Source organism: Terrapene carolina, unplaced genomic scaffold (assembly GCF_002925995.2).
Source record: "Terrapene carolina triunguis isolate 2854851 unplaced genomic scaffold, T_m_triunguis-2.0 Scaffold238, whole genome shotgun sequence".
NCBI lineage: Eukaryota > Metazoa > Chordata > Testudines > Emydidae > Terrapene > Terrapene triunguis.
In genome coordinates, this window is record NW_020664589.1 from 7,427,685 (window position 1) to 7,446,114 (window position 18,430).

The 18,430-nt window shown below is 50.4% G+C and overlaps 1 protein-coding gene across 1 annotated transcript in view; it reads left to right on the forward strand.

The window, feature by feature from the left end:
• Positions 1-18,430, forward strand: part of PRRX2 (paired related homeobox 2) — a 69,919-nt gene that overhangs the window by 45,461 nt on the left and 6,028 nt on the right. Inside the window, exons 2-3 of the mRNA XM_024193014.2 lie at positions 15,083-15,267; positions 15,641-15,819. Of these exons, the coding sequence (XP_024048782.1) occupies positions 15,083-15,267; positions 15,641-15,819 (364 nt within the window). The remainder of the gene's footprint in view (positions 1-15,082; positions 15,268-15,640; positions 15,820-18,430) is intronic.

Consider the following 18,430-nt stretch of genomic DNA (forward strand, 5'->3'; position numbering starts at 1 on the left):
CCCTCTCCCACCAGGTTTTCAAGCAAGTTTGCAGAATAAAATGAGAGCTGGGAGGAGTCTAGCCAGTCCCTTCTCCTGGCTAATGCTGGATTGTTCTCGAAATCATAACGTTCCAGACAACGGAGCTTCCGCCGCTGCCCTGGGATCATACACAGCTCATTGGCAGGACGCTTCTCCTCATACATTGTCCTGCCTTAATTTCATCCTAAACTGGACACCTCAAGCCCTCAGTCCTCTTTGGTGTTCATGCCCTTCAAATACGTTATCCTGTTACCTATCATCTAGTGTGGAATCCTATCTACAGAAGTAAAATGCTGTTGCTTTCCCACTTAGGTCTATTAGAGCCATCTAGTGCAGACATCTTTGTGGCCAGGATTCACAGGATGGTGTCACAAATCGCAGGAGATATGGTCCTTCCCTTCCAGAGTGCTTCTGCCCCTGGCACCCATATCAACATCTGATCTGCCCGACGAGCGCGATGGGCCTGAACCAAACCCCTCGGTGTGAATGTTTTACACACCCAAAATGGGCAATCGTGCACCATGTGCACACATAAGGATCTGCATGTGCATCTTTTGGGGGCACAATTCTGGGGGTTCCTTTGAAGCCCATTGATTTGGAGGGGATACACATAACACCCAAATATCTACGTAGGCTTTTGGACATCACCACTGCAGCAGCAGCTCTGGGTAGAGACCCTGCCTCCTAACCCACTTGCACACTTCCCACACACCACAGCAAGGTCTGTGGCAGCGAAGGGCTGGGCTGGGTGGTTTCTGACCGGTGCAGGCTGCAGCTTCATAACCATAAACTATTCTGCTGCTGCCTGTCAGTGACTGGACGGGAAAGACCCTCAGGCTCACGGGACAGGTTTGGCCTCCTTTTGGGTCCTGGCTTTCGCTGCTCTTTTTAAACAGACACTTTCCCCCAGCAAAACTGGCAGCCTGTAAAAACGTGTCAGTGTTTCAGTTTTTTCACAATTAATGAGGTGAAACATCCTCGGAAAGATTCGGCTGACGCTGTAACGTTGCTACGGTAGCGGAGATCTGCTCCCCCTCCCCCACATTTTTCATGGACTCCACTTGTGCTGGGGAAGTTTCCGTAGGATTCAGCAATTCTTCAGCCTCGCCCCCTTCCACACACACTTTGCTTGGCTCCATCCTGAGCCTGGGCCCTTCCACAATGAGCTCGTACGTTGCTCTTTGTTCGAAAACTCACCGCCGAGTGGAAAAAGCCAGAGCGGCAAGCGGGCTGGTTATTGATCTGGGAGCCAAGTCTCGGGGCTTCTTGCATATTTCCTCCTGTCGGGTGGTTTTGCTCCGCTTCTTAACAGCGCCACATGCCTTCAACCCGATGCCACTGTTGATGGCCAAAGCTTCTCCCTAGTAGATGTTGACCGACAGCACCAACTGTACACCTATTGGGGTGATTATTCCGCCCCGCCCCATCCCATGTGACCCGTTGCAGCCAGCCCTGGAGCTCCAGAGCCAGTGTTTGTGGCTTGGCAGTGCCGCACCGTGCTGTGCACACTTGATCCTGGCAGGATGCACGCAGCCAGAATATCCCACGTATGATTTATGCAACCAGCACAGTAATCGCGGCTATGAAAGCGCTCCCCTTAATCCTCAAATGCATTTCTGGAGACAGAGTAGCCCACGAGGGATGGGGCTGATTGGGGGTTGGCTTTTGGCAGGCGCGGTGGAGAAGAGGCCTGGATAAGCGTTCATTCGCTAGCTAAACATTTTTTTCCTGCCCTGCCTCGGGAAGCCAGATCTCTGCAGAAGGAAGGTGGGAGGTGCAAATCCTGCGCTTGCATGACGACTCCATCGGCTGAGGCTTTAGCTTTCTCTCCACTTCTTCTGCGTGCCCAGAAGAGAGCTTACTAACAGGGTATGTCTACACTGGAGCTGGGGTAGACATACCCATCCTAGCTGCGATCGCTTAGCGTAGCCACGGCTGCATGGGCCGTGGGACGGGCTAGCTGCCCAGTCTGAAACCCTCGGGACATACTTGGGGCAACTAGCCCACCCCGCCACCCACGCAGCTGTGGCTACGCTGCTAGTTTTAGCGCATTCGCTCGATCGGGGCAAGCAAGGGCACGTGTGCCCGAACTGCAGTTACACCTGCTTTCAGTGTGGTCTGAGACGCAGAAGCAGAGAACATCCCTCTCCGTGGCAGATGGCTCCTGGAGAACGTGGGATGATTCATTAAAAGAGAGTTCGTGGCAATAGGCCTGGGAGAGCCACATCTTACGTTCGTGAATGTCCCCGGGGACTTAACTGTGAGAGGCAGGCTCGATAGAGAACTGCACGCGCATCCCTGGCACAGCCACAAAAACAAAGCTTGGCCCACGGATGCCGGCCAAATGGCGCAGCTCAAGGGGTTGGCATCACCCTATATTGCACCTGGCTACATTCGAGGTGGTTCTCTTCTTTGCAACAGCTGAGTTGCTGGTAATCTTTAGTTCTGAGCCTTAATGAGGACTCAAGACAGTGTCAGTGGTGGGTTCTTGCTTTTGGGGATAGCCCACCTGAGCTCTTCTTTCTCAGCCATCAGAGCGTTTGGCTCATTGCCCAATGGGTCCAGATTGAACCATTCCCTTCCTTTTCTGGGCGGGTAGACGATTACCCGGAGGAGATTAGTATTGCTGATGAAACGCACTATAACTTATTAAATGTGTGTCTACCCATCTTTGGAGTTGCCAGTTAGGGGCGCAATCCTGCACCACTGAAGGGAAGAGGAACTTTGCATTGGCATCAGTGGGCACAAAAATCAAGTCCTAATTGCCCAGGGCAGCTTGCAAGCTCCGTGGTGCACCGGCTCTAGTGCTGACCCAAAGCCATTCAAGTCAGTGGAATGATTCCCATTGACTTGAGTGGGCTTTGGATCAAGGCCCGTGGCCTTGTCTGAAAACTTGTTGCATCCCCTTGCACCAGCAGAATACTCAGTGGACCTCAGGGAACACTGCTTGGGTCGGTTCATTTCACGCCGAGAAAGCGTCTTCAATTCCGGGGTCAAGAAGTGACTTCACGCCTTGAGCCAAACCAAAAAGTGGCAGCTGGGTTCCATAGAAAAGATCATTCTATGCTCTCTCTTTGGGAAGGCAGTGTGACCTAGTGGATAAAGCACTGGACTAGGCCCCAGGAGATATGTGTTCTAGTCCCCCTCTGACCAGCTGTGTGATGCTGAGTATCTGCACTTGCCTGGTCTATCTAGATTGAAAGCTCTGGCGGCAAGGGCTGTCTCTCACTGTATGTACAGTCCCTGGCACAATGGGGCCCTGATCTCAGCTGTGGCCTCTGGGTGCTACAGCCATACAAATAATTAAAAAAATCTCACTCCCTTGGCCTGCTCCTGCTCTGATTGAAGTTAACCAGAGTATTGCTTTGACCTGCATGGAGCAGGTTTGGACCTCATCCTGCAAGGTGCTGAGCGAAGTCAATAGGAGTGGAGGGTGCACAGAACCTTATGGGAGGCACTCAGCACCTTGCAGGATCAGGCCCAGTGTCAGCAAACGGATGCATCTTAATTGCTTCCCACCCCTCACCAAATCCTTCTGTGGCAGACAGTTGCACATTCATGGGCCGCGGGGGGGGGGGGGGGGGGGATAGTTCTTCAGTTGTATTTTTTGGTCTATAAGATGGAAAGCAGGTCCCAGCCCAAATAGCCAGCTTGGTTATACAACTGCAGTCAGCTTTCCAAACGAGCAGACAGTTCAAAGCACAGCCAGCGGCACAGGCCACAGACGCTGCGCTCGGGTGTCAGCCTGCCTCTACTTTTGCAATCTTGTATTTGTATTGTGCAACGCAGGCCAAATTCAATAAAAGGAATCATTGAAAACAACATCGCAGGGGCAAGCAAACACTTTCAAAAGTCAGGGCTTCCAATTACCTCTCAAGCATAATCGCCTTTATGACATAATTTTTAGAGATTAAATGTTTTTGTAGAGTATTTGGTTCCTACCATTTCCATGACTGTCAAATGGGAAATTCAGTGCAGTCTAGTGGTTAGGACAGGGGACTAAGCACCTGGATGCCTGGGTCCTATTCCCAGATGACTCATGCTGGAACCTTCAAAAAGTCTCTCTCTGCCTCACTTTCCTGCCCGCCCCCATAAGACCCAATTCAAGAAAGCACATGAGTTAAGTCCGTCCCCATTCAAGAGAGCACCATAGCATGTGTTTGGTTTTAAACAGAGCAGGTTTCAAGTTACACAAGTGCTTAAGTGCTGTCCTGAATAGTAATACTTTCTTGAGCCGCAATCTAAAATGGGGATGATACTATTTAGGAACTGTGGAGTTGCCTAGTGGTTAGAGCTGATGACTTGGCATCAGAACTCCAGATTCTGTTCCCAGCTGATTTGAAATGCGACTTGCAACAAATGACCGTACCTCTTTGTGGTCAGGTCCCCCCTTTTCCTCCCTCCTGGGGAGGAATTATGATGAATTAACATCTGTAAAGTGCTTTGAGTTCCTCAGACGAAAAGTGCTGGCAAGAAAGACAATTATTATTGTTCAAGGGAGGGGAAAGGACACAGAAAAATAACTCTGCAGCCCCTGGATCATTTACTCCACAGATTAATCCAAAGGGAAACATTTAAAATAGATTTCATGATTTCAGGAACAAGTTAAACAATTGCACATGAAATCTATGTGGACGTCATTGCTGTAGTTCTTTTGGTTTCCCTAGAGTATATAATGGCAGTCCACATATGTACTGAGCAAGACCATGGGAGAAATGAAAGACATTGTTTTTCCAACAGATTTCTTGGCTGTAAAAGCCCTCCGCTGCCCTGCGGCTTCTCTGATTAAGGCCCAGTGTTAATTTGTTAAATCCACATCAAGTGCCCGGAGAACCAGTTGTTTATTTTTGCTAATTCAGCCGGCTGAGATCAAATTGGGGTTTTATTTGTTAAGGATAAACGTTAATTAATAAAAGCTATTTATTTGGTTAGAGCTGGCCGCAGCCTTGGGGTCATATATGCCGTGATCATTATTTCAAACAAAACAAACCCAAAACGTCTCTCAACAGTTTGAAAAAGGCACAAACTTAGAGGGCTGAATTTATTTGTTTTAGGAAGAATTTACAGTTAATTCCCTCCAGGCTATTTAAACCCTTAAATTATACGGACTCGGGGTGGGTGGGTGGGGGGGGAGGCTGGGATGGGAGGGAGCAAAGTGGGAGGAAGAGGGGAGGGGAAGTGACTGTAAAAGAGATTTGATCATTTGGCTGGGTGAAAAAAATAAAGCTTAAAAAGGTCTTTGGCAAACTGTCCACAAATAAATGGAATGTGTGAAATAATTTAATGGCAGAAAACTGCTCCGCTCTGGGTTTTTACATTGCAACGCAAGAGGGCGAGATGTAACTTTAGCTTTTAGAGATGTGGGTCTGAAATCCCCCCCCCTCCAACCAGGCCAGAGATGCACGAGGAGGAGTGTTATGTATTCACCACCAAATCATAATGGTTTAAGGGTCAAAGCTGCTTTACAGGGAATGGGCTGCACGTAGCGAGGAAGGGGGCGTGTGGTTAAAGCAATCAGAGAGCATGTGGCCAGAAGGGACCACCCGACCATCTAAGTCTGACCTCCTGTATGTCACAGACCACCAGCACCCACCACCCAGCGCCCGCACACCGAGCGGAACTGAGATTGAACTAGGAACAGAGGGAGTCTGCAGAAGAGAAGAATGAGGGGGGATTTGATAGCAGCCTTCAACTACCTGAAGGGGGGTTCCAAAGAGGATGGAACTGGGCTGTTCTCAGTGGTGGCAGATGACAGAACAAGAAGCAATGGTCTCAAGTTGCAGTGGGGGAGGTCTAGGTTGGATATTAGCAGGAGCGCCGCCAGCTTTTTTGCCGCCCTAGGCGGCGGAAGGTCCCGCCCCCGAAATACTGCCCCCCGACAGAGGCGGCGGAAGGTCCTGCCCCCAAAATACCGCCGACGACCGGGGCGGCCGAAGATCCGGCTGCTGCGGTCACCGCTCCCCAAATGTTAGTGCCCTAGGCGACCGCCTAGGTCGCCTAATGGGTTGTGTCGGCCCTGGATATTAGGAAACACTATTTCACTAGGAGGGTGGTAAAGCACTGGAATGGGTTACCTAGGGAGGTGGTGGAATCTCCATCCATAGAGGTTTTTAAGGCCCAGCTTGACAAAGCCCTGGCTGGGATGATTTAGTTGGGGTTGGTCCTGCTTTGAGCAGGAGGTTGGACTAGATGACCTCCTGAGGTCTCTTCCAACCCTGATATTCTATGATAGTCCCTGGTTTAAATGTCAGCTTTTCCTATATTAAGGAGGACAGCCAGTGTCTCTCACACTGCTCCCCAAAGCCAGGGGACGAGGGGCGCACTCCTGCTGTGAGCTGGGCTCCCCCCACTCGGCCTTATTTTATCCCCCAGTCTCATTTCTATCCCTAGCCCACAGCTGCAGAACCATTCTACAGGCGCTACTGTAGCACTGCGGCTGACAATTGCAGCACCCCACCCCGTCAGGGGTTCCCAAAACTTTCCCTAAGCAGTAGGGCACCAGGAGCTGCCGTGGAGCTGAGCTTAGCAGCATACGGTGATCAGAACCCCTGCATTCAGGGCCTTGCCTGAGTGGCAGGATTAGGCCTTAAATAAACCCTGATGACTAGTTTTCAGATATCCAGCCCCTGTTGACTTAAGGTAGCTCAGCCCCTGAGAAATGAGGCCATTCCCGCTTAGATTCATCTCAAAGCAAGAACTAGGGGAGGCAGTTTGCACTTGGAAGGTGCAGAAAAAGCACCGAGAGTCGTAAATTCCATTACAAAAATCTCCCCTTTCCACACAATGTGACGGTGGCCAGGTGCCTGGTTTTCAACCGAAAAGTCCGGTCGAAAAGGGGACCTGACAGTGTCCGGTCAGCTCTACTGACTGGACACCTAAAGTCTGGTTACTGTGGGTTAGGGAGCTGCTGGGTCATCACCTGTGCCAGTCCCTACGCAGCCGGGGCCACCTCCTACCTGCGTCGGGCGGCTGCAGCTCCCAGCCCCAGCAAAGCAGGTGAGTCCCTCCTGACATGGGCGGGGGGGGGAGGGGGGGAAGCAGTGAGCTAAGAGGAGTGGATGGGGGCAGGGCGTCAGGGGGAAGAGGCAGGGCAGGGGAGGTTCCGGCACTCCTGCTGGAGGGTCCGGTTCTTAAATATTACCAAGTTGGCAACCCTAGTGAGGCCTACAGGAATAGTACACTTGCCTGAATGAAAGGGAATTGCCACCTCTCCCCGAATACGGGCACTCCTCTCCCATGGCACAGGGACATTCCATGTAGATAAGGCACATTTAGAAATTGAGACATTCCACTCATTGAGTTCCAACATGTAAATGGATGTCATTTTAATGCAAATCAAAATAAATAATAATAATACATTCAGATTGCCTGTATCACGGCTGCATTGAGCTCATGAATCCCTCGTGAACAACGGTCATAAATCAACTCTGAAACCTTGGTGGAAATGTAGGGAAAATTCCCTTTCTAATGGCACATAGTACAACTTTTTACTACTAATAGCCTAGGAGGAGTTCAAGGGTTAAAATCCCTCACTACATATATATTTAACCATGACCCAGATTTGCTATAATACCTGGTTTTCTAGTCTCAACTCAGCAAATAATTATTAAAGAAAACTGCTAGAAGCACAGATGAGAAGTGCAAACTCAGCAGAGCTGCCTTGAGCTGCTTAGAAAATGAACATGGGAATACCGCCTTTGGGCCTGATCCTGCAGTCTCAGTGACTCCGAACAGGCATGTTACCTGGGTAAGGAACGCAGGATCAGGCCTGTATTTTGACAGAGCAGTTTTCCTACAAGCCACAGGTCCGAACCTGCTCTCACTGAAGCTAAATGATAAAATGTGCATAGACGTCGGTGGGACAAGGCTCGGACTGTCTCACATGCGTTACGGGGTTGCCTGGTAGAATAGCAGTGTTAAGTAAAGAACGGCCAGGACAAGGACAAAGGAAGAAGAGGCAAAGGAGAAAAGTGAGGCTATCAAATGGGATGATCAAGATTAATTTAAGAAGAGGACCAGAAAGGCTGTGATTTTCAAAGGAGCTTTAGAGGGTTAAGCCCCAAAGGAAAATGTTCAGACGCACCTGATGTCTACACAGCATATTGTGGCGTGGGTAGGCGCAGCCGTTCTGGCTTTAATCTAGCTAGTATGGGTAACAAGAGCCGTGGAGACATGGCGGCACGGGCTTCTGCACCATCTAGCACCCGGACCACAAGCCTATCAGGGAGCATGGGGACACACACTGGTTGCTAACCCATACTGAAGCCTGTTTCACCATGCCTGCGCTGCTACTGTTACCTGTGCTAGCTAGATTAACATTAGTGGTATGTCTGCCATGCTACAGTCACACCTTCACTTGCAGCATAGCTGTACCCTAAGAGACTTGTAAGCCTGACTGAGGCACCTGGGAAGCTAAGTCCCCTTGACTTTCCAATGAACTTCGGCTCCTAAGTGTCTACGTCCCTTTTTGAAAAATGGGACTTAGGCTCCTAAATCACTTAGGTGACTTTGAACATTTTATCCCATTTTCTCTAACAAGCTTGAAAATCCCAGCTCAAGTCCTTTGGAATAATTTACTATTTGGATGAGATTTTCAAAAGCCGCTAAGTGACTCAGGAAGACAAGTTCTACTGAAAGCCAATGTCCATTGGGCGCTTTTGGAAATTCCAGCCTTTATCGTTAACATACCCCAGCGATGAGTGGGCTAGATTTAGTGTGAAACAGACAACAAGGTTCTAGTTTGTGCAATGGCTGACACACACACACACACACACACACTCTTGTTACAAAACGACAGCTTAATTCCATGTCTCGTATATTCCGTTTAATGCCGATGTCCCCTGGGGAATGTGTTTTTCATCTCAGGGTTACTGAGCAGTCTCGCTTTCCCTTTTTATCCTTCCAATGTCATCTTTCATTATTCGGTAATATTATCCCTCCCTCCCCTCTTTATTTTTTCCCCTTAGAGGAAATTGTAATCAGCAGAAAATAAATACACCATACAAAAAGCGGCCACAGGAAGAGGGAATGTTCATATGTCCCCTCTGACCTCTAGGTTGGACAATCAACCCAGTCAGTATCTCCAAGCGAGCCAGACAGTAACCAAAAAAATGACAAACGCAAACTTGCAAATTCCCTCCATCATTTCAACCCCCCCTTGCGCCCCAAAACAAGGCCTGCAAAGTCCTTCAGGAGGGAAAGAAATCCAACGTGGAGCTATTCCTGCCTTTCCATAATTAATGAGTCTTATTCTTGGAAGAGCGTCAGGATGTTCTAATTCCTTGGTGAAAATCACAGAGAAGCCAGTTAAGTAACTTTTCCTCCTGTGCGTCTAACGCTCAGAAGCGAATAGGGTTATCTGATGGCACAGCGGCCTTTGGCACGAAAAAGTAATGGGTGGATGGCCAGAGTTAGCTGTGGATTTCATGTAGGATTTGTGACTGCAGATGGAAATAGGATCTATTAAGTTTATCCTCCTACCCCACCCCGTGAAAGCACAAAAATGGAACGTTTAATGACATTCATTTTTTAATGTTGATTTCAGCTCTATCTTTTTATAGAATGGGCGATCGCTCCCAACCTTGCACACCATAAACCTGTCAGACACATGCCATCAGCAATTAGAGTGGCATTTATCTGGTCCTACATTTCTGGAGTATGGGCAGGGCTCCAAAGCATGAGCTAATTGAGAAAAGATGTTGCTTCATTATGGAGCAGGAGAACCCTGTCTCTGGGCTAATTAGAGGAATCAGACAGGTACATTTGGATTAAGCGCGGCCTCATGTACAATCAACGGATGGGATTTTTTTTAAAGAGGAGGGAAAAAACATCACATAATGGAGAATTCATCTGGAAGCAGAAGGACCTATGTAGAGTTCAGGAACAATGATACCCTTTGAGCTGTACTGGGAGGCAGCAATCTTTCAAGGGAACGTTTGATTAGGTGAGGAAAGGCTTTCACCAGCTAACAATAGCTTTTAAGAGTTTGCCTGGAATGTGCTGCATGGTTTTGTGGTTCAGGAGAAGATCTCACTTCTACATGGTATAAGGGACACATTTAAACTAGCGGAGGGGCCTGAACATAAAAACTGGATCCGTGCGCCCCCAGACTTTACAGTTCTTTAAAAGCCCAGACACAAAATGGTTCGCACCATTCCAAACATGGAAGAGGGGTGTAATCCATATTGGAATCTTGCAGCTTGGGCCCATCTCTGATGCAAATCCCACATGGAAATCATTTTACACAGTGGGTCTGTGGTAGCGCCTGACCCCATTTCCATTGAATTCCATGTGAGGTTTTGTGTTGATTTCAGTGGGAGACGGATCAGGAGTCCTGCTTTGCTAGGAGGAAAAGAGGACAGAGTGGGTGCGGTTGAGAGCACATTCTCCGCATGCCATTTTAAGAGTTAAATCTATGAGGTTCTGCTCCCTCATTCTTTCAGCAGAGCAACCTGGAAGCTATCGCTCATGAAAAAGTCCTACAGACAGATTTAAATAGGGATCAGCCCAGCTGGGTTCTATAGAAATCACTATAAAAACCTATACCATTTAATAGAGAATGAGATCCTCTTTCTATAATTTGTCCATTAAACCCTATAAATCCTATAGGGAGCTTATTGCTCCCTATTAAATTCTGTAGGGCTTTTCCATCAGGGATGGTTCTTGCATGCCGGCCCATGTCAATCCCAGGTTCTGCGAGGAAGCTGGACAGCAGTGACCTGCCGTAGTTTTTTAATCCAGAGGCCCATTAGCTTGCTGAAGGAAAACAAAACCAAAAAAGGAGTTAAACTAAAAGGGGCAACTGTAAAATAGAGATTGGCAGCGAATTTGAGGCTCTCAATAGAACCAAGGGCTGGAGGGAATTCTCGGAATTTTATTTGTGATGCAAAGCTCAGTGAAGCCTAGACTGTGGTCTCCTGGGCGGGGCAAAGAGCGTCTTTCTCTCTCGGCTTTTGGACTCAACTTGCGTTTATTTCAGATTGAACCAAACATGTGTCACCTTTCATAACATTCTCCCCCGCCCCAATCCTGGAGCTTCCCAAATGCAGCCGTGCTCAGCTTCTACCAGCTCCAGGGTCCCTCTGTCCTCAGAGGGGTTTACAGGGGCAAAGAAAGGATGAAACTTACCTGGAATGCAAAGATGTGTAACTAAATGATCAGAAAGTGGCAGCACATAAGGAGCTCCCCGGCTCTATTCAGACAACTACACCTAGGGCCCATGGTAGCTGAGGTCACCTCTCTTTCTACAGCTCATCAAGGGAGTTCCCATCTCACCATCCAGTCATGGGGAGGGTGGTCTCAATGGACAGCTCCCTTCCTCTATCTCCTGGACACCTACTTGTTTGGCTGAGGCAGAGGGATGAGTGTACCCTGACACAACGCCAGATCTATTTAGTCACGCTTGTTGAGGAGCTGCACTAATAACAGGTCGGGGAGTAGGGCGCGTGCTGGGTTTTGAGCCTGATCTGTGGATTGTTAGAGGCCATTCCTACAAGGGGCAGAGCGTTCTCACTGCCCGTAATGTGTAATGGTTTCTAATGATGGACGGCGTCCAGGGGTCTCAGGCCTCAATGTGCATTGTAAAGAAAGCACCAAACACTCATCTTACACTAGGCCATTGTCAGCACCAGCCACAAACCTAACCCCTCATTCTCGGAGATTTCAATTGCCACTTCCCCGGGGTAACCGCCGCATGGTTGTCAGGATTCTGACTCAAGCCAGGGAGAGCTGCCTCTGGAATTATGACCTATATTAGGGTTGCCAACCCTCCAGGATAGTCTCCAGGGATTAAAGATTCATCTTTAATTAAAGATTATGTCATGCGATGAAACCTCCAGGAATACAGCCAACCAAAATTGGGAACCCTGGACCTGATAGCAGTGGTGGCTTCAGTGGAGGTCCATGGCTGCAACTGCACCCATTGGAATCGGGCCCAGATTAACCAGTGTGCAATGGTGTACTTGCACAGGGATTCCTGTCTCAGGTTTGGGCCTGGCCGTCCCTCCAGAGGCAGCCCGGCCAAACCTGAGTGGAGGCGCTGTGACCCTGTGCACCAAGTCACAATGCCCGGAGTGGGCAGCTGGGCCCAGCCCCGTGGGACGGGAGTCACAACTGCTGGATGAGCTCACTCTCCATGCCCACCCCTGGGGCCTCCCCTCCACGCCCGGCCAGGATTAGGGTTGCGATGCTGGGACGGAGGCGCTGCTGCAGGTGGTCGGTGCCCCCTCGGCAGGCTGAGGAGCAGGCACTCATTGAATTGGGAGGCTACGTCCTCCCCTGCTTGATAGCCACAGGCAGAGCATGGCTGAAGTAGACTAGGCTCAGTTTATTCATTATTAAAATGGGAATGTCCCCAAAGTCTCTATCCAACCATATTGAACGATCCCCAGTGCTCCAGGCTACGGAGAGAGACTCTCACATACAAAGTATAGCAAAGAAAGGGTCCACCCAGAAATTAGCAGCACAGATGCCTGCTCTCGGTTTCCTTAACCGATAAAGCAGACAGCACAGACCAGTAATTAGGACAAGGGCTCAGGAGTCTTAGGACACGTCTACACAGAAAAACAACAACCCCAAGCCAAGCCACTGCCGTGAGTCTCAGAGCCCGGGGCAACTGGCTTGGGCTTGTGGGGCTAAAAATAGCAGCGTAGACGTTTGGGCTTGGACTGGAGACTGGACTCTGAAACCTGGCAAGGCAGGGAGGGTCTCAGAGCCGCAAACGTTGAGCCAGGCTCAGACTCACTGCCGCATGTCTTTTTCTCCAGTGTAGACAGACCCTCAGGTTCTAGTCACTGTGTGACCTTGGTCAACTCACTTCACCTTTGTGTGCTTCACTTCGCCCCTCTGTAACACAGGGGTAATGCCTACCTTTGTAATGTGCTTTGAGATGCTGGAGAACCACAAAGGGTTAGAACAACAGCCATGCACATGTCTACTGCCCCACTCACCTGAGATTAGGGGTTTTTTTTGGGGGGGGGGGGTTGATGGGCGTCTAAATTATCTTTAGTTTTTCATCAGCATGGTACAAGTAGGAATCAGATCACACTGGATCACGTTGCCACATTGGATCAGATTCATGGTGCATCTACTCCAGTATCTTGTTACTGATAATGGCCAGCACCGGATGTTTCAGAGAAAGGTGCAAGAAACCCTGCGGTAGCAATGGAGCAAGGCACAGAAGTTTCCATCTAGCCCTCAATAGTTAGAAGGTGGCGTGAGGGTTTATATCCCTTTCAGGAGATTTGGTGCCTGGGCTGGTATCATCTCATGACAATTTTGCAAAGCTGCATTAGAAGCCTTTTAGCGAGAGGCAACAATTTCTCACCTCATAGGCTCTAACTTTGACATAAAGCAGAGAAATCCAATGCCACGGCTGTAAATCCATGGGATGTCATAAAACGATTAACATTTAAAACCATTCAAAAACTGGGCCTCTGACTGTGTCCTCCAGAACCCGTCTCCATCAGCCTGCCCTATCTCATGTAATGCTGGCGACAAAGAAAGAATGAAAGTTACCCCGGATGAAGGCCCAAGATGCGCCATACTCAGGCCTGGATCTGGGCCCAAAAGGCAAACAGACGGACCAGTGGCAGGCTTAAGGTTCAAAATTTCACACGTCACAAAAATGGAAACAAATGCTGGGTGTGAGCAGAAATCTCAGAGGGTTGGTAACATTTGTTACTAGCACTGGCTGGCCATGAGATAGCTCACCTCAAAAATCACGTCCTTCTAATTACCCTCCTGTTCCTCCCCATGTCGCAGACAGATGTAGCTGCTGCTACTTCAGGAACTGCTGGCAGGGGAGCTGAAACCATTTTTATAGCGAGTGCGCTGAAAGCCATTGGACAAAACGGTCTAATATGTCATTGCTATTAGTGCTTCAAGCCAGGGAGTGCGGCTGCCTCCGCAGCACCACTAGTTCCTGCACCGCTGACGGCTGGCGTTAGAGACTAAGACCCCCATTTGCAAAAGTGGCCCGGATTTTGGGTGCTTCCATTTTTGGGTGCCCAGCTTGAGACATCCTGGGGCCTGATTTGCTACGGTGCTGAGCTCCCATTGACTTCAACAGGACTTGCTAGCACTCGTTGCCTCTGAAAATCAGGCCTCAAGCATCTGATGCATCTGAAATCAGTGGCCGCTTTTGGGAATTTTAAGCTTCGTACTTACATAGCGCTTGGCATATATTAACTAGTTAAACCCTTTCCCCATTCATCCCCCCGGAGGTAAGTATTATCCCTGAGAGAAACTAAGGCACAGAGAAGGGATGAGACATGTGCCATGAGACACAGTCAGTGGCAGAGCTAGGACTGGAACTGAAGAACTGCTTCCCCTTCCCATGGACAGTCCAGTGGACCACGCTACTTCCCCTTGAGGTAGGCATAGAAGGTTAGATTTTTATCGGTAAATGTTGGTAAACAGCGATTTCACCGTACACCCGCAAACTGAAGAAAAAATATTTCCATCAATGATCATCGAAATGTACAGACAGACAAAGGAAGAAAAATGCTGCTTATTCCAGTTTGATTTCAGGGTATTTCCGTTGTATATTTTGACACGGGATGTTGACAATTTGTATTTTAATGGTTATAAAGCTTTAGCTTTTTGACGTGCAACGTCTGCTGTCAAACAATTATTGCCTGACTCTCCCCGTCGTCTGACCTCTCCCCCAGAATTTTGCATCACTGTGAACATATAAACTGGCAACAATAGGAAAAAATGCTTTCAAATAAACATTGATGTTATCCATCAACATTATAAAGGAGTTGAATTCTGCCATGCTTGGCTCTAGGGCTTGCAGTGAAGGGCTGGCTGAGTTCCTCTGCTGCATTACAGACATCTGCGCTTAGCAAGGTCATCTCCCAGGCCCAGCAATGAAATCACCGGCCTTGTTCACCCTTTGAATAGAGACACAGGGCAGTGCCCTGCTGCGCCCTGCCTGCCACATCCCCCTCACCAGTGCCTGGGTGTGTCTGTCTAACCGGCAGGGGAGAGGTGGGCTGGCCCCATGGACGTGTCACTTGTACCCAGCCCCCCGGGACTGTCTCCTTTGTGCTCCCCTTAGGTGAGAGTCTGAGTCCGAGCCGTGGGGCTGCCAAGCGGAAGAAGAAGCAGAGGAGGAACCGCACCACATTCAACAGCAGCCAGCTCCAGGCGCTGGAGCGGGTCTTCGAGAGGACGCATTACCCCGATGCTTTTGTGCGAGAGGAGCTAGCGCGGCGGGTCAACCTCAGTGAGGCCAGAGTCCAGGTGAGCAAAGCAGTGGGGAGGAACTAGGCCTCTGCCTCCTGGCTCTAGGCAAGGATGCTGGCTTCCCCCCTTCCTTGGCCAGCTAGAACTCAGGCTTTCATAGAGTTCAGAAGGACCAGGGCAGTGCACCCTCCAGGAGCATCACAGCTCATCCTGCCCCACGGTGCCATGGCAGGCAGAGCAGAGGTGTCACCGCCAGGCTGCCTGCCTGAGATCTGCCAGCATGAACTTGGCCCCCTGCTGAGTGCAATCAGCCCGCTGCACTATGCATTAGGGGAGCGTGGGGCAGCTCCCCCGCTCCCTCCCGCCTGCCTTGTCTGTGCCCCGGGTTAAGTGCGGCTCAGGTGACAGGTGCTGCCTCTCCTCCCGCTAGGTGTGGTTCCAGAACCGAAGGGCCAAGTTCCGTCGCAACGAGCGGGCGATGCTGGCCAACAGGTCCGCATCGCTCCTCAAATCCTATAGCCAAGACGCAGCCATTGAACAGCCGATGGCCCCCAGGCCGACTGCCTTGAGCCCAGAGTATCTCTCCTGGACCACCACATCCCCATACAGGTAAGTCCAGGCAGCCTCACCAGTATCTTTCCCATCTATTCCCAAACTGAGTTACCGCGGCTGCCTTTCGGGAGGTGCTGGAGAGCCAGCCAAGGTCACCCTACCAGGCCTGTCCCTAGTGGGCGGAAAAGACTGCGAAGGCCGGGTGGTTGCGAGGCTGATTAGAAAACTGCTCCCCCTCCAAGGGAGAGAATTAAACAAGCAGGGGAAATGGAGAAGGCACAAAGGCCACAGGGAGTCTTTCCATTGGCTTTAGCGGGAGTTGGGATGGGCCCTAAGGCCCCGAGTAGGAAGGAGAAGTTAGAATTGAACAAACTGCAGGCCCGTTGGGCCAAGATGTCGGCCTGCCGCTAGGACAAACACAGCCAGCATATGGGATGGAGGCAATGGCTGTGCTGAGCTGAATGCAGCGTTGTGGGAGCTGTGTCTGTCCCAGGTTATTAGGAGACAAGGTGGGGGAGGTAATATCTGTTACTGGACCAGCTTCTGTTGGTGAGAGAGACAAGCTTTCAAGCTTACACAGAGCTCTTCCTCAGGTCTGGGACAGGCACTCCGAGTGCCACAGCTCAATCCAAGGTTGAATAATGGAATATGTGCTAACTCCTTATGCTAAACTAAGCACCCATTCAAGGTGAAGTGGCCTGTCAACACCACTGTAGTCATAGGACCAAAACGGGGGGTTAGCGATTGCCTGGTTTCACCACAGGCGCCAACTTTCCAATGTGCCAGGGGGTGCTTGACTCCCAGCTCTACCCCCTGCCCTGCTGCCACTCCCCTTCCCCCCAAGTCTCCAACCCCACCCCGCCTCTTCCTGCCCCCTTCCACGCCTCCCCCGAGCACGCCACATCCTCGCTCCTTCCCCTCCCCCCCAGAGCCTCCTGCATGCCGCGAAACAGCTGATCGCGGCGGGCAGGCGGCATGGGGAGGGAGGGGGAGGTGCCTATCGGTGGGGCTCATCAGTGGGCAGGAGGCGCTGGGGGGGGCTAGTAGGGGGGTTGCCGGTGGGTGTTCAGCACCCACCATCTTTTCCCTGTGGGTGCTCCAGCCCTGGAGCACCCACGGAGTCAGCGCCTATGGGTTTCACTCACATAGTTGTTGTTAGGTCATTTAGTGTCCTGGATGAGGTACACGACACCACCTGTTGTGATAGGCGTGTGTACGACCCATGGGTCAGACTCATCCGCAAAGGAAACTGCACAACACTTTCAAAAGACAAGTCTGGGAGCCATCGGCACCGACTTCTCTTCTTTCCTGTGGGAGCTCGACGCCCCCCTCTGTCCCCAGCCCCGCTCCCACTCCATCCCTTCCATGAGGCCCCGCCTCTTCCCCACCCCCATTCCAACCCCTTCCCCAAAGTCCCTACCTCAACTCCACCCCCTCCCTGCCAATATTCCAACTCCTTCCCCAAATCCCTGCCCCGGCCCCGCCTCTTCCCCTGAGCGTGCCACGTTCCCGCTCCTCCCCCCCATCCCGGAGCATGCTAACGCTGCCAAACAGCTGTTTGGCAGCGGCCAGGCAGGAAGCACTGGGAGGTAGGCGGGGGAGCGGGGACGCAGCGCGCTCAGGGGGGGAGGAGGAGGAGGTGGGACAGGGAGTGAGGGGAGCTTGACTCCCGGTGGGTGCAGAGCACCCACTAATTTTCCCCCGTGGGTGCCCCAGCCCTGGAGCACCCACGGAGTCAGCTCCTATGCTGGGAGCTGAAATTCATAATTTTGCATGACGCTAAAAATCATGGTCTTAATAAAGACACTGGATTTATGGTTTATTACAACAATCTGTAACCCACTAACCCCCTTTTTGTCCTGTGACTACAGGGGTGACTTCCCCTTGAATGGTCCCTTGGAACACGTGCTAACTACTTATGCTAAACTACGTGTTCCACCTTGGATTTAGCTGTGGCACTCGGAGTGCCTTTCCCAGACCTGAAGAAGAGCTGTGTGTGGCTCCAAGCTCGTCTCTCTCACCCACAGAAGTTGGTCCAATAACAGAGATTACCTCACCCACCTTGTCTTCTAATGTTGAGTTTAAATATTTATAAGAGTGAAACTTGAGTGAGGATAGTTAATATTCTACGTGTCGGAGGCACATGGTGCTCCCCATGGGTCACGAGAACCAACAGAGCTTTTTAGCAGCCTGAGCACTAATGACCCCCCCCCCCTCCGGGGGTAAAAGCAGAGCCCAGAAAGCTTTGCAAGAGAGGGTTTTTTCAGTGGTTTAGGAATCCTCTAAACTAGGGACAGGCAAACTCAACAGGGTCAAATTCCTTTCTGGGGTAACTCCAGCAATTGCACCAGGGATGAATTTGGCCTGTTTTATCTAATCCAGAACCCACTTGGAAATGCAAACTCACGTTCTGCTTGGGAGAGACGTCAAAATAAAGAGCCGGAGAGGGAGAGGAGGAGGGAAGAAATTCTAATGAATAAATAATTACCAGCAAGGAGTTGGTGCAAGATAGACTCTCCCACCACCTTGGTTTCAGGTCAAGGGGCTCTTCTACCCCTAATACACTGCACAGGCTTTGGTTCAACTAGGAAAAAGCTTCTTTTCTCTTTTAAATAGAATTTCCTTTGGCAAAGCCATTCCGGGGAAGAAAGGGATTGCAAATTCACAC